The sequence below is a fragment of the Rana temporaria genome, chromosome 8 (assembly GCF_905171775.1).
Source record: "Rana temporaria chromosome 8, aRanTem1.1, whole genome shotgun sequence".
Classification (NCBI taxonomy): Eukaryota; Metazoa; Chordata; class Amphibia; order Anura; family Ranidae; genus Rana; species Rana temporaria.
In genome coordinates this window covers 179,026,815-179,048,660 of record NC_053496.1, presented here as the reverse complement: position 1 = coordinate 179,048,660, position 21,846 = coordinate 179,026,815, and the positions used below count along the sequence as shown (strand labels likewise).

The 21,846-nt window shown below is 42.3% G+C and overlaps 2 protein-coding genes across 2 annotated transcripts in view; one reads left to right on the top strand and one right to left on the bottom strand.

The window, feature by feature from the left end:
- LOC120910546 (zinc finger protein 850-like) overlaps positions 1 to 21,846 on the bottom strand; it is a 1,103,195-nt gene that overhangs the window by 552,115 nt on the left and 529,234 nt on the right.
- On the top strand, positions 378 to 14,048 carry LOC120909798 (zinc finger protein 271-like). Its single transcript, XM_040321529.1, has 7 exons — positions 378 to 601; positions 2,564 to 3,523; positions 4,911 to 5,035; positions 9,359 to 9,394; positions 9,518 to 9,661; positions 11,085 to 11,226; positions 12,525 to 14,048. Exons 1-7 carry the CDS (start codon positions 538 to 540, stop codon positions 13,670 to 13,672), a joined length of 2,619 nt encoding a protein of 872 aa, XP_040177463.1. The 5' UTR covers positions 378 to 537; the 3' UTR covers positions 13,673 to 14,048.

Below are 21,846 nucleotides of genomic sequence, written 5' to 3'. Positions count from 1 at the left end.
AAAAAGGTGGGGTACACATGAGCATTAGATTAGGGGGAGAATTAGGTTTCGCCTAGGGTGTCAAAAATCCTTGCCCCATCCCTGCTGGGATTCCATACAGAAGGATCACACCATCCCTCACCATCACCAGGTAGGTAAATGATGTATTCTAAGCCATGAGATGACGTTCTTCTGTGTAGTCTCTTGTTTTACTTTGACATCTGAAGTGCAGCCTTTGCTACCCCCCCCCCCCCATCCCATTTCTAGCTCCTTTTGAGCGCCCTACATTTTTCACCCCATTTTTATTTTATTTTTTAAATATACATTCCTTTCCTCTGTGGGTCTTAAGCCCAGACACATCGTGGGTCCTCTTCCTCCTTGTGTTCTTCCAACAAAGGGTGCATACTGAATGACGTGTCATTTGTGTCCTTTATGTCTGCCTTGAGTTGACTTTAATGTTTTCTATTATTTTTGGTGCAGGGTGAAGAACGGATTAATCTAAAAGCTGAGGTTAAAGAAGAAGTAGTAGAGGTGTATGTGGGGGGTGATCATCTATTAATGGAGGAGATTGGGATGATTATGAAAAGTGAACAGGAGGACATTTCTCTACCTTGTGACACAGGTAGGTAACAGACATTGTGGAAAAATCAGGTCAAAGTCTAATTTTACTTCTAATGCCGCGTACACACAACCTTTTTTAATGCTCTAGGGAAAAACGATGCTTTTTGTTCAACCCGATTATTGTTAAACCGGGAGACGACCGTAAAAAAAATGCTCTAGCAAAGCGCGGTGACGTACAACACATACAACGGCACTATAAAGGGGAAGTTCCATTCGGATGGCGCCACCCTTGGGGCTGCTTTTGCTGATTTTGTGTTGGTAAAAGACGAGTTGCGCTTTGCAGTCTGTTACAGCGTGATGAATGTGCTATCTCCATTACGAACGCTAGTGTTACCAGAACGAGCGCTCCCGTCTCATAACTTGCTTCTGAGCATGCGCATTTTTTTTTTACGTTGTTAAAGCGGAGGTTCACCCTAATAACATGTATATCTGACCAACTTCCTTACATTTGAAACAAGTATAGTCCGCAATTTTTTTTTTTTATGCTTTACGTACCTTGTAATCCACCTTTTCAATCTACTTCTCCCCGCGGGAGTAGGCGTTTCTATGCCTAGGGGGATTGTCATCTGGGAGGTAGCCCCAGATGACTGACGTCTGTTCCCCCCGGCAGTTAAGACCCCACCCCCTTATTGCGTAGGCGCGCACGAGTTACGGGTTTCCAAAAAAAGCCGAACAGGCGCAGAGCGCAGGCGTCGTATAGAGCCGACTCACATCTTTGCATGTTCGGTTTCTTTCGGAAACCCCGCAACTCTTGTGCGCGCCTACGCAATATGGGGGGGCGGGGCCTTAACCACCTGGGGGGAACAGACGTCAGTCATCTGGGCGACCTCCCAGATGACAATCCCCCTAGGCATAGAAACGCCTACTCCCGCGGGAAGAAGTAGATTGAAAAGATGGATTACAAGGTACGTAAAGCATAAAAAAAATTAAATAAAATTGTGGACTATACTTGTTACGAATGTAAGGAAGTTGGTCAGATATATATATGTTATTAGGGTGAACTTCCGCTTTAAAGCCCACACCCGACCATTTTTTACGACGTTAAAAATGACGTGAAAATTTAGAGCATGTTCTAAATTTTTAATGCCCACTTTTACGTCGTGAAAAATGCTCTGGAGCCAACACACGATCGTTTTGAATAACATTAAACATGGCCCGTTGGGGATACTTGAGGACTGAAGTTGGGAAACCATTGCACTAAAGAACCTATTGTTTAAGAGCGACCACCTGTGTTACTTTGGAAGAGAAGGGACTTTATAGTTTATTGGGGAGAACTGGGGAACAGAATGTACAATTCAGATAAGTCTTGATGTTATGGAGTGAAGAGTGATAAGAAGGAGCCTCCAGTTCTGGGCAGAGAGAATGGTGGTGACCGGTGACAGAGGTTCTGTAGGTAAGGGTGGCTTGGCACATGGCTGGACCCCATGTTATGGCCCACTGCAGAACAGAACCCTCCTAGGGACTATGTTTAGAACTACGGCGTACACAGCCTTGCAAAGTGAGTGTGGTGGTTCCCATCTATCCCTAGGACACCAGCATTGTGAGGAAGTTTTTTTTCTCCATATTTTGATGTTACAGTTGTACCCAGTTCCATGCCAGAGCTCTGTGAAAGTGGTGACTGTTACACCAAAGTGACTTTTTTTCTCTTGCTGACTCAGCTTGGAGTCCATATATGATCTGCAAACTCTTCATCATATAAAATCCAGCCAATCCGATGTAGTAACAATCCACTAACGCGTTTTGGATAATGAAGCCTCAGTCATAACTATTTATTATTCTAGAATTAGCAGATCATATATGGACTCGGTGTGAAGACTTTTCTGATTGATTTTGGAGGGAGAACAGGAGCCTAGCTGTGAGATCGGCATTTCCACTTATTCCACCGATGGGGGGGAGGAGCTAAAACTCCAGTTATTTAACATCTACTGAGATTTTTTATAATTTTTTTCCTTCTTTCCAACAGATGGATGTGATGTGAGGAATTCCTCAGAGAGACATCTTCTATTATCTGCTGATTGTAAGTCAGAAGATAATGTCATCACACAGGATCCTCCAGGAGGAAATCCAAATACACAAAATATACATCACAGACCTTCCTGTCCGGAGACATCAATGGATCCCTCTGATCAGGGGGAATCTTCTCATCAATCACATACTATGATTGTAAATATCCATGCAAGATCTCACACTGCAGATACATCAACAGATCCTTCTAATCCCGAGGAATCTTCCTCACCCCATGAAGGAGATCACCGAGGTGGCCATCTATACCCATGTTCAGAGTGCGGGAAATGTTACACTCCTCAAGGAACCTGTTTTAGACAAAAGAAAATTCGTCGTCATTCATGTTCAGAGTGCGGGAAATCCTTCTCTCGGAAAGCAAAACTTATTCAGCACCAGAGAATTCACACGGGTGAGCGTCCTTATTCATGTTCAGAGTGCGGGAAATCTTTCACTCAGAAAGGAACACTTATTCAGCACCAGAGAATTCACACAGGAGAACGTCCTTATTCATGTTCAGAGTGCGGGAAATCCTTCAGTGGAAAAGATTATCTTGTTAGACATCAGAGATATCACATGGATGAGCATCCCTATTCATGTTCAGAGTGCGGGAAATCTTTCACTCATAAAAGAGACCTTGTTACTCATCAAAAAATTCACACAGGTGAGCGTCCTTATTCATGTTCAGATTGTGGGAAAACTTTCACTGGAAAAGGACCTCTTGTTACACATCTGAGAATTCATACAGGCGAGCGTCCTTATTCATGTTCAGAGTGCGGGAAAACTTTCACTCAGAAAGGACATCTTGTTACACATGAGAGAATTCACACAGGTGAGCGTCCTTATTCATGTTCAGAGTGCGGGAAATCTTTCAATCATAAAGGACCTCTTGTTAGACACCTTAGAATTCACACAGGTGAGCGTCCATAATCATGTTCAGTGTAGGAGATCTTTGATTAGGAAAAATAATCTTTTTGAACATCAGAAAATTCACAGGAAGGGGCCGTCCCCAAACTATTCCCACAACGTTGGGAGCATGAAATTGTCCAAATTGTCTTGATATTCTGATGTCTTAAGAGTTTCCTTCACTGAAACTAAGGGGCCAAGCCCAGCCCCTGAAAAACAACCAAACACCATAATCCCCCCTCATCCAAATGATTTGGACCAATGCACAAAGCAAGGTCTATAAAGACATGGATGAGCAAGTTTGGGGTGGAGGAACTTGACTGGCCTGCACAGAGTCCTGACCTCCTGGAACAGGTGCCTCCAAACTGCAACCCGAGTGACAAATGTGGCCCTTTGCTAGCCTTTCTCCGGCCTTTGGGGGACTACTCCTCCCACTGAAACCAACAATGAGGCACCATTTCTTCCACCAAAACCAATCATGGGATTCTAGTCTTCCTACTAATAGGGGCAGTACTCCTTCTTTTATTGACCACCAACCCTGAGGCCTTATTTATTCTCACTGATGTCGGACCTGGGGCATTTTATGCTCCTGCCGGCCCCCCTAAAGTCTGTAGGACAATAAAACTGGCTCTTTGTTTGAAAAGTTTGGAGACCCCCCCTGCATAAGATGATACAGCTGCACACAGGCAGGCTTAGCCCTGTCAAAGCGCCAGCCATGAACTCAGGTCGCCCTCAAAGCAAAACAGTCACTCCCAGCCTGGCTAGTATTTCTGCCTTTAGCAATGTATAATGTAGGGTTGTCACCTCATCCCTTTAAAACGGAACACATATTAATGACACAGGTTCTGTGGCTGATTAAAGCGGAGGTTCACCCTAAAAAAATTATATACCATCCCATTCAGCATACTTGCATCAGCTACAGTATGCTTTTTTTTTTTTTTTTTTTTTTTTCCCCTGTACTTACCATTTAATCGTTTATTTTATTTTCATCCTCCCGCGGGGAATAGGCGTTCCTATGAAGGGGCGTGGATGATTGACGTGCGGCTAAGGCGCGTCACGCTTTCTGAAAATAGCCGACCTAGGACTCGGCTATATACGCCTTTGCAGTCAGCTCCTAGTCTGTGCGCAGGCGCCGTATAGCGCCGTGAAGAGCCGAGTCCTAGTCCGGCTATTTTCGGAAAGCGTGACGCGCCATAGATGCACGTCAATCATCTACGCCCCTTCATAGGAACGCCTATTCCCCGCGGGAGGATGAAAAGAAAATGAACGATTAAACGGTAAGTACAGGAAAAAAAAGAAAACTCAGAACCTGTGTAATTCATATGTGTACGGGTTTAAAGGGATGAGGTGACAACCCTAGTATAGTCCCATGCTGACTCTGAGACCAAATCACAATTCCCCAGTTGAGGATCTGCAGTCAGGAAAGGGGCCAGTACATCCACCCATTCTTTCTCAGGCAGACCTTCCCTTTGTCAGGGCTGGGCTTCTAGAAGCTCTCTTCTCAGTGCTCAAGGCTGCTCTGCTGTTGGTTAATTACCAGCCACTTATTGTTTCCACAGTGGCTCACCTGGTTACCATTACCTGCCTCATCAGTCCAGCCTACAGCCAGCCCCTTCTGACTATACTGCCTTGTTCATGTCTGTTGTGCCTTCACCTTATTGAACATATCCTGAGTGTCTCTACTGAGTTCCTGTTAAAGACTTTGCCCGGCTGACGTCCCTTCTGGTTCCTGATCTTTGGCTTCTGACTACGCTGATCTCTGGCTTCCTGATTACCGGTTTTGGCTTCCGAACCCTGGCTTATGTTTTGATTATGTTCCAGATCTGTACTATTTGTTCTATTCCATTTTTTTTTACTGCATTTTCTGTCTCAGTCTGATTCATGGTTCCTGACACCCTTGTTGCAATCCACTCAGATAATGTTGAAGCTTCTATGGCAATATCTGTGGCTGTCATCTCTTGCATGGTCCACTGCACTGCTTTCCGTGGGTCAACTCTTTACACCGGAGACATTTCCCACCCTCTCAGCCTGATGGGTCACTGCCTTCTGTAAACCCCACTGTGCCGAGGTTGGACAAAATTCTGGAAACGCCAGGCAAAAGAATGAAATTCTTACCTAATATGGTGTTGGACCGCCATAGGCATCAAAGGCGGCCTGAATTCTCCTGAGAATTGACAAATATAAGCCTTGGATGGTGGATAATAGAATCTGATACCACTCTTCATGCAAAACCCGTCCCAGTTCCTGCAGAGATGCAGGAGGCGGATAACGAGCCCAAACCTTGTTCTCCAAAAATACCTTTGTGTTTTTGTTTCTGGTTTACATTTATATATACTATTGTTCTATATTTGTATTTGTTACTATATATTGAAGACCTAATACTGTAGTATTGAAAGATTTAGATATGTTTTATTATAATTTTGTTTGGAAAAATGAATAAAATCAGATTGAATCAAAAATGGGAACTTATAATATATTATCTACAAAATAGAGTAACTAGACCAGAATGATTTATAGTGATGTCTAATGTGTAAGTTTACTACGAAGGGGGATGAAGGATATAAATTAAATGAGTGCGGTGTATTTTGCTAACCATAACTTGTCCAAAACTGTCTCCTGTCGTTTAAACTTGTTAAAGGGGGCTTCCAGATTCTGATAAGCCCCTGCCCACAAATCCCCACAACCACTGGACAAGGGTTGTGGGTATGAGGGACCCCAAAGCACCATCCCCATGTTTAGGGCAAATGACCTGGTATGGTGAAGGCAGGGGGGCACTTGTTGTCAACCCCCCCATTTCCTGGCTTGCCAGGTTTCGTGTTCGGATAAGGGTCTGTTATGGATTTTGGGGGGGACCCCCACGCCATTTTTTTTTTTTTTTTACATTTTGGCGCGTGGTTCCCCTTAACCATTTTAGTACACTGTGTTATACAGTATATACTACACTGCCTGCACTGGCTGAATATAGACTCTACACTGAATATCTAGTCTACACTAAATGCAGAGTATATATATTGTCATTGAAATTCCACTATACGCTGCGCGTAATCCATGTCTCCTAATAAAGCGATTTCAGTCCTTTGGTATAATGCATCTGTGTACAACCCCGTTTCTCGTATTTTTCCAAGTAAACAGACATGACCACCATCCTCACATCCTTAGCTCCACAGACAGACTTGCCGATAATGGGAGAAATCTTTATTGATATAACAATAGAGCTTGATAGCCTTACAATCGTTCAATCAAGCACAGGCCTTCCTTCAAACAGGAGGAGTTATACAAATCTCGACCAATGAACAATGACTAGGGGAGTCTATGGGCGTGTCTGGGCATGGGCAGTGTGTATGATTTCCCGCCCCTTGTACATGTAAGCCACGCTCTCCAGTAAGACAAAGGAAGCCGCATGGCTGGCCTTGAAATAATGGATGCTTTCCCCGACCATAACGCACTCAAAGACTGCCATTTTCACCATTGGCGTGAATCCTTATTCTGCATTGTTCACAGAACAACTCATACCTGGAATATACTACCATACCTGAGGATGGGAGATTATCTGCAGGAACACACCATAGCCTTCCTACGTGTTGATCAGACACACAGAGACACACAAGTGTACATCCCCCATATCCGATAATGTCTTTGCAGAGTGAAAACATCCCCCCAGACGATCGTTTGTGCATTTCACAGGGGCCCTTTGCTGGCAGACATATCCCCACTCTGCAAACACTTCTCCATCTATATTGTTTTGTAATTTTTTTGGCACTGCTATAATCCCCTCAAATATTTCCTACTTTATAACTACTGTATGGGATGAGGTGCCGTATCCAATAGAGGACACACCAAACACTTCCACTTTACTACTTCTCTACATCCTCAAGAAGCTTTCTACTACCAAAACGGGTCTTAACCAACGGCAGTCTGCCCCAGTCCGTGGCAGGAGAACTAACACTGGGAGACAATACATATTAAATACATCTTAATAAAATTTCCACAACAATATATATATATATTTATATAGCAAATACACTGCCTGCACACCACTAACCTACCTGCCTAATCTAGCTCAATTTATCTCCGCCCACACACTATACATGGCTGCTTTGTAACATAGTGTGGGGCGTGGACTTAGTCCCCTTGAGCCATGATTGGCCAAAGGCACCCTGCCAATTATGGCTCTCGCAGCAGAGCGTGCTTTGCTTGGCCAAAGAATGCAGGTCAGGTGCATACTTTGGCCAATTATCAGACGTCAATGCGATGTCGCAGTACATTATGGCACTCAAATTTGCTGCAAACACCACATAAAATTTGCAAATGGAACAATAACAATCTGTGTCTATCAAACCTGTGGTCGAATGTGCCTAACCTTGTTCACATGTTCTTCTGCCTTGACTCAACCGCTGCCTGCTTATCTCCTTGCCTTCCCGGGTGGAGTGATCTTCCCCACCCAGTAGTAGCCGTGGCCCGGAGAGTAATGCCCCATGTACACGGGACGCTGCTAAACGTACGTTCAGAGGCAGTTGGATGCTTTTTTCAACTGCCCCTGAACTCATTCAATGTTATCCTATGTGACCATGTACACAGTCTCGTTTATTGCCGTTTTTAGGCAGTTGAGTTTAACAGCGTTTCTTTGAAAGCAAAAAAACGGGTACATATGTAGAAAATGTTCTAAACGCAGCTTTAAAAAAGTTTCATTTATAGGCGTTTTTTGTTTTTGCCCATTTAAAAAAAAATATACAATTCTATATTCCAATATTTTTATTGAAAATAAACAAAGTTGTATAAGGCACAAGTGACAAAGACAGAAATAACAATCGAGCTCTGTCAAATTATATTACTTATACAAATAGTCGTAAACATAAAACCTAAAATATACAATTCTAAATGCAAACGTGGCAAAACGTCACTAAACGCGGCATGTAAATGCGGCAAAACAGGCCTTTTAAACGTGGGTTACTATCTGTTAAGTTTAATCATTTAGGAGCCTAAGACAGAGGCGGGCGGCAGCGGCGACGGGCAGAGAGTTGCCGATTGCCGCCATTACTAGTAAAAAAATAAATAAAAAATATGTCCCCGGATTTCGTTTTTAAAATCTGGTCACCTTAGCCTATACAAGACAGGAAAACCCCAATGGTGACATTGCAGAGCTTACCAATACCACACCTGCAAAATATTGTGCTATTTAAGCAACTTGGGCCTCATCCGGGCACAGAGTTCTAAGTCCTGCATTTCACTATATAAACAAACTCACTTTACTGTTAAAATTACGTGTAAAATGCAAAATTCCGGTGGGTGTAACAAGATGTCCGCTTTCCCCCTTCTCAGTGTATGCCTACTATGGAGGAGTGCGGGGTGTAGCAAGATGGTGGCGACAAAACAATCACTTCCGTTACACATTCTGACAGGTCTCCTAATCTGATGAAACACAGCTCCTATTCAATTCACTTTCCCGCCCTCTTTCCTGCTTCCTGGTCACATGTTTCCTGTGACATCACTAGGTGAATCTGCATGATAGGAACTAGCTGCTAATCCTGGGTGAGAGGTGAGTTGTGAGGGAAAAAAAGAAAACATTGTTGGAATTGGCAGCAGAGGAAGTAATAATATTAATTTATATAGAAGGACATGAGGATCTCTACAAGGACGTCATGATGGAGAATCAGCCGCCCCTCACATCACCGGGTAAGAGGAGACTTTATTGTAAAGGAGAGAGCAGTACGGAGGCTCCACCTAGATCCCCCATCATCTGATAAACACATAGAAACAATGTATTCAGTCAGTGTGTGTGTTTCCTACAGATGGATCCAGTAATGGGAACCCACCAGAGAGATGTCCCCGTCCTCTGTATTTCCGGGATTCCACACAGGAAGGTCACACCATCCCCCACCATCATCAGGTAGGTGGGACTGAGCAACTAGAACTCAAATACGTTGTAGAATTCTACGCTTCAAAATATGTTTTTAATTATTTCATCTCTCGTTTCCTTTTATAAATACGTTTTATCATATTTGGGGTTCAGGGTGAAGAACTGAAAGACATCAAAGTTGAGGTTAAAGTCGAAAAAGAAGAGAAGTCCTGGGATCAGCAGTCTATGGAGGAGGGAGGTCCTCTGTATTCCCGAAATTCCACACAGGAGGATCACACCATCCCTCACCATCATCAGGTAGGTGGGGCTGGGCATCTAGACCTAAATATACTGTATATTCTAAGCCATGAGATGACGTTCTTCTGTGTCGTCTTTGTTACCCCCCCATCCCCATTTCTATCCTCTGAGCGCCCTACATTTCCCCCCCTCATTTTTATTTTTTATCCACTTCAGCCCCAAACCATTTCGCTGGCCAAAGACCAGAGCACTTTTAGCGATTCGTCACTGCGTCGCTTTAACTGACAATTGCGCGGTCGTGCGACGTGGCTCCCAAACAAAATTGACGTCCTTTTTTTCCCACAAATAGAGCTTTCTTTTGGTGGTATTTGATGCGGTTTGATTTTTTTGCGCTATAAACAAAAAAAGAGCGACAATTTTGAAAAAAAATTTAATGTTTTTAACTTTTTGCTATAATAAATATCCCCCAAAAAAATCAATAAAAAAATAACTTTTTCCACAGTTTAGGCCGATACGTATTCTTCTACATGTTTTTGGAAAAAAAATTGCAATAAATGTATAGTGATTGGTTTGCGCAAAAGTTATAGCATCTACAAAATAGGGGATAGTTTTATTACATTTTTATTATTATTATAATTTTTTTTACTAGTAATGGCGGCAATCTGAGATTTTTATCGCGACTGCGACTTTATGGCGGACACATGGGACACTTTTGACACATTTTTGGGACCATTGTCATTTTTACAGCGATCAGTGCTATAAAAATGCACTGATTACTGTATAAATGACACTGGCAGTGAAGGAGTTAATCACTAGGTGGTGCTGAAGGGGTTAACTGTGTCCTAGGGAGTGATTCTAACTGTTAGGTGGCGTGGCTACTAGTTACACGTCACTGATCACTGCTCCCGATGAGAGGGAGCAGACGATCAGTGACAGTGTCACTAGGCAGAACGGGGAGATGCATGTATACACTTGCCTCTCCCCGTTCTGCAGCTCTGTGACCCGATGGCGGGACACCGGCGGACATCGAGTCTGCATGTCCCGCGGGCACGGTCATCGAGCTTGCGGCTGGGGAGCGCATGTACCCGCACGGCGGGAATTTCAAAGTGACGTAAATATACATTACTTTGCCCAGCCGTGACATTCTGCTGACGTAAATGTACAGGTCCTTAACCAGTCCCTAAAAAAAAAAATTGGGATATTTATTATAGTAAAAATATTGTGTCTTTTTTTTTCAAAATTGTCGCTCTTTTTTTATTTGTAGTGCAAAAAATAAAAACCGCTGAGGTGATCAAATACCACCAAAAGAAAGCTCTATTTGTGGGAAAAAAACGGACAACAATCTTGTTTGGGAGCCACGTCGCACGACCGCGCAATTGTCATTCAAAGGGTGACGGTGCTGAAAATTGACTTGGGCAGGAAGGGGGTGAAAATGCCCGGTATTGAAGTGGCTAATAGATGGTTTCTATTATTTTTGGTGTAGGGTGAAGAACGGATTAATATAAAAGCTGAGGTTAAAGAAGAAGAAGTAGAGACGTATGTGGGGGATGATCAGCCAATCACGGAGGAGGTTGGGATGATTATGAAAAGTGAACAGGAGGACATTTCTCTACCTTGTGACACAGGTAGGTAACAGACATTGTTGAAAAAAATGGTCAAAGTCTCATTTTACTTCTAAGTATAAGGATTGTAGTGTAAAAATGATTTTTTAGATAATTATCAGATCTTCACATCATCCTATAGGCAGGTTCTAAAAGGTTAAATATGTGTTTGCCTACTAAAGGGTTAATGTGTGGTGTGGTAAGAGTTACCACTTGGTGCTGTGATGTTCCTTCCCCTACATGTGTCACTTCCTGATTCTGAACCGGATCGGACCTCGTGGTCTGTTCCTGTATGGGAGGTGATCAGTGAGGACGCTGTAAAGAGCTGAACTGTGTGATGGAGTTTCCCCTTAGTGGGACCCCTGGATGGGTTTAAAGCAGGGCCGGGACAAGGGGTGGGCTGGATGTGTGGCTGCCCTGGGCACAATGGTTTACTGTAGGGATGGGGGGAGCCTTCCTTATGTTACAATGCTGACAGGAATAGTGATAGTGATTTAGACAAGGGAGTGACTGATCGATTGATAAGAGATATTTTATCTAAGGGAAGTTCCCAAAACATGGCCCGTTGGGGGTACTTGAGGACTGAAGTTGAGAACCATTGTATTAAAGAACCTACTGTTTAAGAGCGACTGTCTGTGTTACTTTGGAAGAGAAGGGACTTTACAATGTATTGGGGAGAACTGGGGAACAGAATGTACAATTCAGATAAGTCTTGATGTCATGGAGTGAAGAGTGATAAGAAGGAGCCTCCAGTTCCGGGCAGAGAGAATGGTGGTGACCGGTGACAGAGGTTCTGTAGGTAAGGGTAGTTTGGCACCTGGCTGGGCCCCTATGTTAGGGCCCACTGCAGACCTATGCTTAGAACCACGGTGTGCAAGGCCTTGCAAAGTGAGTGTGGTGGTTCCCATCTTTTCCATGTGCTGGGTTGTGATCCGTGCCAAGCTGGCCATCTCCATCCTTAGGACACTTTCAGTACCTTTTAAGCAGTGGTGTCTCCACCTTTCATATTTAGGGGGGACAGGAACAAAAGTAGTTCTTCTGTAGAGGGGTTCTAACCCTTTAATAAACCATTGCACGACTTAGGTTGTCTCCAAAACTGGATAATGAAGCCTCAGTCATAACTATTTATTATTCTAGAATTAGCAGATCATATATGGACTCGGTGTGAAGACTTTTCTGATTGATTTTGGAGGGAGAACAGGAGCCCAGCTGTGAGATCGGCATTTCCACTTATTCCACCGACGGGGGGAGGGGCTAAAACTCCAGTTATTTGTCATCTACTGAGATTTTTTTATATATTTTTTTTTCTTTCTTTCCAACAGATGGATGTGATGTGAGGAATTCCTCAGAGAGACATCTTCTATTATCTGCTGATTGTAAGTCAGAAGATAATGTCATCACACAGGATCCTCCAGGAGGAAATCCAAATACACAAAATATACATCACAGACCTTCCTGTCCGGAGACATCAATGGATCCCTCTGATCAGGGGGAATCTTCTCATCAATCACATACTATGATTGTAAATATCCATGTAAGATCTCACACTGCAGATAGATCAACAGATCCTTCTAATCCCGAGGAATCTTCCTCACCCCATGAAGGAGATCACCGAGGTGACCATCTATTCCCATGTTCAGAGTGCGGGAAATCGTTCCATAAGAAATCTAATCTTGTTAGACATCAGAGATATCACATGAGTGAGCGTCCTTTCCCTTGTTCAGAGTGCGGGAAATCTTTCACTCAGAAAGGAAAACTTATTCAGCACCAGAGAATTCACACGGGTGAGCGTCCTTTCCCTTGTTTAGAGTGCGGGAAATCTTTCACTCAAAAAGCAGTCCTTGTTACACATCTTAGAATTCACACAGGTGAGCGTCCTTATTCATGTTCAGAGTGCGGGAAATCGTTCACTCAGAAAGAAACTTTTGTTAAACATCAGACAATTCACACAGGCGAGCGTCCCTTTTCATGTTTAGAGTGCGGGAAATCTTTCAGAAACAAAGGATTCCTTGTTAAACATCTTCGAATTCACACGGGCGAGCGTCTTTATTCATGTTCAGAGTGCGGGAAATCTTTCACTGACAAAGCAGACCTTGTTAAACATCTTAGAATTCACACAGGCGAGCGTCCTTACTCATGTTCAGAGTGCGGGAAATCTTTCACTATCAAAGCAGACCTTGTTAAACATCTTAGAATTCACACAGGTGAGCATCCTTATTCATGTTCAGAGTGCGGGAAGTCTTTCCCTGAAAAAGGAAACCTTGTTACACATCAAAGAATTCACACAGGTGAGCATCCTTACTCATGTTCAGTGTGCGGGAAATCATTCGCTAGGAAAGGAACCCTTACTAAACATCTTAGAATTCATACAGGTGAGCGTCCTTATTCATGTTCAGAGTGCGGGAAATCTTACACTCAGAAAGGAAATCTTGTTACACATCAGAGAATTCACACAGGTGAGCGAACATAATCGTGTTCAGTGTAGGAAATATTTGATTACGAAAAATAATCTTGTTGAACATCAGAAAGTTCATACGTAAAGATTATTACCTAGCTAGCCACCATACTGTCTCAAATGAAAGATTGGGTTACTACACATCCGACCAGATTATGGGTTTGAAAACACCATGACGCCAGGACGCAACCTTAAAAATTGGCTATTCAGCACCACAACCACACACCCACGCCTTAATTTATACTCACCGACCATCCAAGCCTCAGTTAAAGCCTGGAGACTGCTACATTCTGCCAAATGGTCCCAACTACCCACCAAACGCATACACGTACCTATCCAAAGCCTCCAATTAATATCACCTGATCTGGCTATAACCAATTGAATACTTACTCGGACACTGCGGAACTCAAGTCTAAGATACTACATAAAACCTTCACCCCAATCCAAACGGCACTACACGCACCCACCACCATTGATTTCTTCAATTGTTATAGGATTCAACAATGTCTACACTTAGAAGGGGAATTACCACTCAAAGTGTGGATATACTTCTTCTCAAACTGAAAAGTTCAATGGGAGCTTTTGGTCGGAAATTCCGACCGTGTGTATTCTCCATCGGACATTTTCTGTCGGAGTTTCCGACAGGGCTGTGGAGTCGGAGTCGGGGGAAATTTTGGGTACCTGGAGTCGGAGTCGGCAAACAATGCACCGACTCCGACTCCTACTAAATTTAGATTGGAATAATAAAAAAAAAAAGCAAGTTTAAATGTCCCAATTGACAAAAAGTTATAATTAATGACTTCTCTACTGTAAGAATAAAGTCCAATGCATGCAGTGCCTCACGTAACCGCAAAACGAACACGTTAAGTGACCGTGAAGAAGCATGCTTTTCATGTGCTTCACTATATGGCACGCAACGCACAATTAGGAGCTGCAATACTTATACTTTCCATAGTGTTGTGTTCTGCTTTTACAGGGAACACAGCGTCCATGTGTAACCTAGCCTCTCACTGATAAGGGATTAAATAAATATGTTTTTTGCAGGACTAGAGAGTGAGACACTTGTATAAGTGAAGGGAATGGAGGGCCAAAGACTGAAGCTGTAAACCATTGGAAAAACTGCTGTCATTTAGCTAAGGCTATAAAAACTGTAAACTCCGATTGTTAGCTTAAACTTTAAACATGATTATGGGATTCTCCTAGGAAAATCATGTTTTAGAATAAAAAACATTGTTTTCATTGTGTTTGTCTTTTGCTTAAACTGTGCAATACAGTAGACTGTTGGCTTCCCAGCCAGTAGTCCTGTGGTAGGTTGCGTTTCTTTCCCTCAAGGAATGTATAAAATACATTCGCATATTAATACAGAGGAGTCGGAGTCGGAAGTACATAAAACTGAGGAGTCGGAGTCGGAACATTTATCTACCGACCACAGCCCTGGTTTCCGACAACAAAAATTGGAGAGCTGGTTTGAGACTTTGTATATATCTATGAAATGATTCTACTTCTAAGCAATCTTTTGCAAGCATTCATAAATGATTATGAAATAAGCATCTAATTTCTCTAACAACATGCTCTACTATATACACTTGAGGTACAAAAAGTACTTTTGGCATATACTAATCCATGCACAACCTCATACTTGACAGTTTCGCATTCTCCATTGATGTAGTATCTCCATCTTATGTTACGAGTTGTTAATGTTATTCTAATGCCTCGTACACACCATCGGATATTCCAACCATGTGTATGCCCATCTGAGTTTTTCCCACGGATATTCCGATGCATTCCATCAGAGTTTACATAGAGAACATTAGACATGTGCACAATAAAAATGTTCGTATTTTTTTGTTCCGTTTCGTCTGCACAATAAAAATGTTCGTATTTTTTTGTTCCGTTTCATCTCGTTCCGTAGGTTCGTAAAGATTCGTAATTTCGTAAGACTCAAAGTTTTCCTATTCGGACCCGTTCGAATTTTCGCAACAGTTTTATTTTCGTTTATACTGAATGATTCGTAATTCTGTCTAATTTATTTTCGTTGGGTTCGAAATTCGTAATTTTGTTAGATAATAATTTTCGTTTAATGGTTTCGTAATTTTGTACTTTCGTAAATACATAGCAACACGCGGCTAATCCATAGTAAGATATACTTTCTCTTAAGCCCCGTACACACGGTCAGACTTTTTGCCAACAAACGTCAAAATGAGCGTTTTCCAAAAAATCCGACCGCGTGTACGCTCTATCGGACAAACTTTTTCGGTTTCAAAAGTCAGACAAAAATCCACGGAAAAGTTTGTTTGAAGTCCGATCGTGTGTACGAGGCTTTACACTGTACAATGTGACTCAGCACAAAAGAGATAAGCTCATTGGCTTATGCCGCGTACACACCATCACTTTATGTGATGAAAAAAAACAACATTTTCTGTGAAGTAAAAAATTACGTTTTTGAAACTTCAATTTTCAAAGACGAAGTTGCCTACACACCATCGTTTTTTCACAATGCTCTAGCAAAGCGAGGTTACGTTCACCACTTTTTTCCATTGAAGCTCGCTTCATAACTAGCTTCTGGGCATGTGCAGGTGAAAAAACGTAGTTTTAAATGACGTTTTTTACTACACACGGTCAATTTCTGTGAAGTAAAAGTTGACGTTTTGAAAAACGACACATAAAATTGAAGCATGCTTCAATTTTTTTTGGTCGTTTTTTAGAAGACATAAAACGACGTTTTCCCCCACACACGGTCAATTAAAGTGACGTTTTTAAAAACGTCATTTTTTTTCATCACATAAAGTAATGGTGTGTACGCGGCATAAGATATTAAGTAATCACTCACTAACTACATTGCCCAGTGCCCATTCAAAAGAACGATACAAGTACACAAATTTACGAACAGACAAAGAAACGGATTTACAAAACACACAAATGAAAATACAAACACACAAATGAAAATACGAACATACGAATGAAAATACGAACAGACAAAGGATTTAAAATACGGAATGCAAATCGTTCGTTATAGATGTCATTTTCGCTCTTTTGCTTTTTTGGTGTTTCGTATTTTAGTAAGATTGTCCAATCATACGTTCGTATTTTCGCTTGTTCCTTATTCGTAATTCCGTAATTTTCGTATTTTGGGTCTTTCAGCTTTTCGGATGTTCGAATTGATACGAATGTACGAAAACTAACAAATTCGTATGAAACGAATGTCCATTTCTCTAACAACATGCTCTACTATATACACTCGAGGTACAAAAAGTACTTTTGGCATATACTAATCCATGCACACCCTCATACTTGACAGTTTCGCATTCTCTATTGATGTATTATCTCCATCTTATGTTACGAGTTGTTAATGTTATTCTAATGCCTCGTACACACGATCGGAATTTCCGATGGAAAAAGTCCGGCAGACCTTTTCCATCGAAAATTCCAACCGTGTGTATGCCCATCTGAGTTTTTCCTGTGGATATTCCGATGAATTCCATCAGAGTTTACTCCGATGGAATTCCGATGTGAATTTGGTTGGACAAAGGTCCGATTGTGTGTACGGGGCTTTAGTTAAAGTTGCTTCTTAAAACCTCACCGACCCAATGGGAGGGATGTGTTCCTTTACCCCCGTGACACAGTTTTGCTCCCATATGGGTGTCTGGGGGTATCGGACTACACAACTCACCTTACCACCTATTGACATGAAGTTTGACCATTTTTGACAACTATGTCCTGATATATATATATATATATATATATATATATATATATATATATTCCTTAATATGTATCTTATCTCAAGTGTGATATATGACAATGACTGTTAACTCTTCTACTTTTATCTTCAATAAAAACTGTTAAAACAAAAGAAGCAGAGCTATAAATTAACAATAAGGATATCAAGATGTATGGGTTTAATATGTGCTGTGAGTGGAACTTATGTAAATACAAAATAAAAAAAATTAAAAATTCATACAGGTGAACATCCTTATTCATGTTCAGAGTGCGGGAAATCTTTCGCTAGGAAAGGAAACCTTTTGCAACACCAGAGAATTGATATGAGTGAGCTTCCTTATTGATGTTGTAGATCAGGGATCTCCAGACTTCGGCCCTCCAGCTGTTGCATGTAGTGTGGATGGTGGAGGAGAGCTGTCAGAGAATGTAGTGTGGATAGTGGAGGAGAGCTGTCAGAGAATGTAGTGTGGATGGTGGGAGGAGAGCTGTCTGAGAATGTAGTGTAGATGGTGGAGGACGAGCTGTCGGAGAATGTAGTGTGGATGGTGGAGGAGAACTGTCGGAGAATGTAGTGTGGATAATGGAGGAGAGCTGTCGGAGAATGTAGTGTGGATGGTGGAGGAGAGCTGTCGGAGAATGTAGTGTGGACGGTGGAGGAGATCTGTCGGAGAATGTAGTGTGGATGGTGGAGTAGAGCTGTCCGAATGTAGAATGTGCCAGGGACAGACCTGCAAAATGCAGGACAGTCCCAGGCAATCCGGGACACGTGGTCACCCTAATAGTCATAGATTTTCCTACATTTGATAATCCCCTGTTTTTAACTGTGCTAGTCCAATAGGAAAGGTTGCTCAGTTGCAAAAATGGATAATCCCCTTCAAGCCTCACTGCCCATTTGGGCCGGGGTTTTTCTCAGAAACACTGTATGTAAAATTCAAAAAAAAATAATTGAAAGTAAAGCATCATAAATATATACTCACATCTGGCCCCCCCTCTCATCTTTCTGCAGGCCAGGAAATCAGTTATTTTAATCTCTGCATCACCAGGAGGTCTGATGTTACGCTTTTTACTGCTGTAGCACCCTCTACCTTAGGTAGGTGCTAAGTGTAGGGTTTTTGTGTAAGCTGCCAGTGCGGGTAAATTTAAGCAGGCCTATGCTGCAAGCTAGGCCTGTTTGTTTTTGATCTGGGGGCAGGGGAGTGGTTTAGTGTAGCAGTAGGTGACTGACATGTATTTTGGTTCTTGGTTGCCTCCTCTGTTTACCCCCCTCCCACAAAAACCACCACACTTACACGCACTCGAAATTGGGTTAACACGCACTTTGACCACGCGGTCTATAAAAAAGAGAGGCGAAGGACTAACGGGGCTGGTTGAGCGGGCAAATCCTCTCACTCCCTTATAGGGAGTCCCTCTGCCCCTTTGGGCTTCAAAGCGGAGCAGGTAGGGCGGGCTGTGTGGGAGGACCCCCTCACACACCCACCATTGCCACCCGGGGCATGGAGAAAGGTGGCAGATTGCCTCTGGGGGAGGCCTGCCTACTCCCAACTCCTGCAGTCCGGCTCCTCTCTCGAGTACACGCACAAAAAAAAAAGAGACTTTTCATTGACTAAAGGAGTGTGGATGTCTGGCAGCAGGGTGAAATGTGTGGATGTTGTAACTAGTAACAACCAACCGCTACACTCCCATACCCAAGCGCCAGGGGGTATGCATGAATCCCCTTCCAGATGAAGAATCCTGATATGCACTCTTCTGTTATACACACCCTGATTCTCCTGGTATTCCAAGTTGACATCAAGCAGGCCCAATGGCTCTTTGATAACCAGACAGTAAAAGTCCATAAATGTCAGATTGTAAAACATGTTGCCTTCCAACATTATGTACATTTGTTTCAATATGTTCTAAATCAACCCCTGCGTGGGTGTGTTTTTTTTTTTTTTTTGTCTTTGGCCATCCAATGATTTAAAGGGGTTGTAAAGTCATAAGGACTTTATGTATTAAGATGAAAAGCCTTCTTTAAGCATCAGAACCCCCTAATACTTACCAAATGTCCCTCTAGTTCCAGCGATGTTGTAGTAATGTCTTGGCTGTCTGGGACTCCCCTCCTTAAAAAAATGTCTAAAGGGAAAAAAAACTTGACAAGTAAGCAATTCACATAATTATTTTTACGTACTTTTACCAGCAAAGTTTAAAGATGGTGAAAGAATCTGCTGGTTATTTTTTTAACCATTGCAGTGTTATCTTATAATAGTCACATACTGAAAATAGATAGGACTCCCCCTTTAATGACATAACTCTCAAGTTGGAGATCTTTTCCTATTATATCGATTGGAACATGGAGACAAGGAGAGCGTGATTGTACAGACATAGGAAGTGATACCAGAACTGGGGAGGAAGTGATGTAAGGAACATACAGGAAATTATGCAACTTAGGAACAGGAAGTGATGTAAGAAAGGAACAGGAAGTGATGTAGGGGTCTAAAAAAGGAACTTCCAGGTGAGAGGTGAGTTGTAAGGAAGCAAAGAGAAGACGTTGGTGGAATTGGCAGCAGAGGATGTAATAACATATTCATTTTATTTAGAAGGACACAAGAATCTCTACAAGGACGTCATGATGAAGAATCAGCCGCCCCTCACATCACCGGGTAAGAGGAGACTTTATTGTAAAGGAGAGAGCAGTACGGAGGGTCCACCTAGATCCCCCATCATCTGATAAACACATAGAAACAATGTGTTCAGTCAGTGTGTGTGTTTCTTACAGATGGATCCAGTAATGGTAACCCATCAGAGAGATGTCCCCGTCCTCTGTATTCCTGGAATTCCACACAGGAAGGTCACACCATCCCTCACCATCATCAGGTAGGTGGGACTGAGCAACTAGAACTCAAATAGAATTCTATGCTTTGAGATAACGTTACTCTATGTCAACTCTTGTTTCCTTTTACAAATCTGTTCTGTTGTATTGGTGTTTAGGGTGAAGAACTGAAAGACATCAAAGTTGAGGTTAAAGTAGAAAAAGAAGAGAAGTCCGGGGATCAGCAGTCTATGGAGGAGGGTGGTCTTCTGTATTCCCGGGATTCCACACAGGAAGATCACACCATCCCTCACCATCATCAGGTAGATGGGACTGACCAACTAGAAACTCTAAAGTATTCTAAGCTATGAGATATTTTTCTTTGTAATATCTTGCGCCTTTTATTAATGTATTTTATCAACTTTGTGGTTTAGGATGTAAAATTTCCCCTTCCTCTGTGTTCTTGGGATTCCACACAAAAGGAGAACACCATCCCTCAGGTAGTTAGGACTGGGCCTGTAGATCTAAATATATATTCTAAGCTATGAGAAGACATTTCTATGTAGTCTCTTGTTTTAAAACGTACTTCTACATCTGAAGTACATGCAGCCTTTGTTCGCCGCACCCCCTACCCCCTTGTCTAGCTCTTTTGAGTGCCCTACATTTTTCACTCCCCCGCCATTTGTATTTATTTATTTTTCTTTTTAATTCATATACATTCTATTCCTCTGTGGGTCTTGAGCTCAGTCACACGTCAATTGTGGGTCCTCTTTTTTTTTGTATTCTTCCAATTGAGGGTACATACTGAATGACTTGTTATTTTTCTCTTTTATATCTGCCTTGAGTTGACTTTAATAGATGTTTTCTTATATTTTGGGGTGTAGGGTGAAGAACGGATTAATATAAAAGTTGAGGTTAAGGAGGAAGATGTAGAGACGTATGTGGTGGGTGATCAGCCGTCCACTGAGGAGGTTGGAAAGACTATGAAAATTGAACAGGAAGACATATCTCTACATATTGACACAAGTAAGTATAAGCACTATGGAAGAAACGACTCACAGTCTAATTTTACTTCTCAGTATAAGGAATGTAGTTTAAGGAAATATGTTAGATAATTATCAGATCTTCACATCACCCTGTAGGCAGGTGCTAAAAGGTTAAATGCGCTGTGATGTGCCTTCCCCTGCATGTGTCACGTACTGTTTCTGTGCCTTCCCCTGCATGTGTCACTTCCTGCTTCTGTGCCTTCCCCTACATGTGTCACTTCCTGCTTCTGAAGTGATATATGTAGGGAGGTGACTGGACCTCGTGGTCTGTCCACGTATGGGTGGTGATCAGTGAGGAGGCTGTACAAATGCGAACTAAACTGTATGGTGGAGTTTCCCCTTAGCACAACTCCGGGATGGGTTCTGAGGATTGGACATTTGAAACTATTTACTGGGATGTAACTAAGTTATAAAAAATTATGAACAATGCTGCACAGCCAAATCCGGTACATTGTTATTAGAGAGGGAGATACTTTGGAAGAGAAGGTGCTTTACGGTGTATCAGGGAGAACTGGGGAATGAAATGTACAATTCAGATAACTTTTGATGTCATAGAGTGATAAGGAGTAACAAGTTTGGGGAGAGAGAATGTCGGTGGCCAGTGATGGAGGTTCTGTAAGTAAGGGTAGCTTATG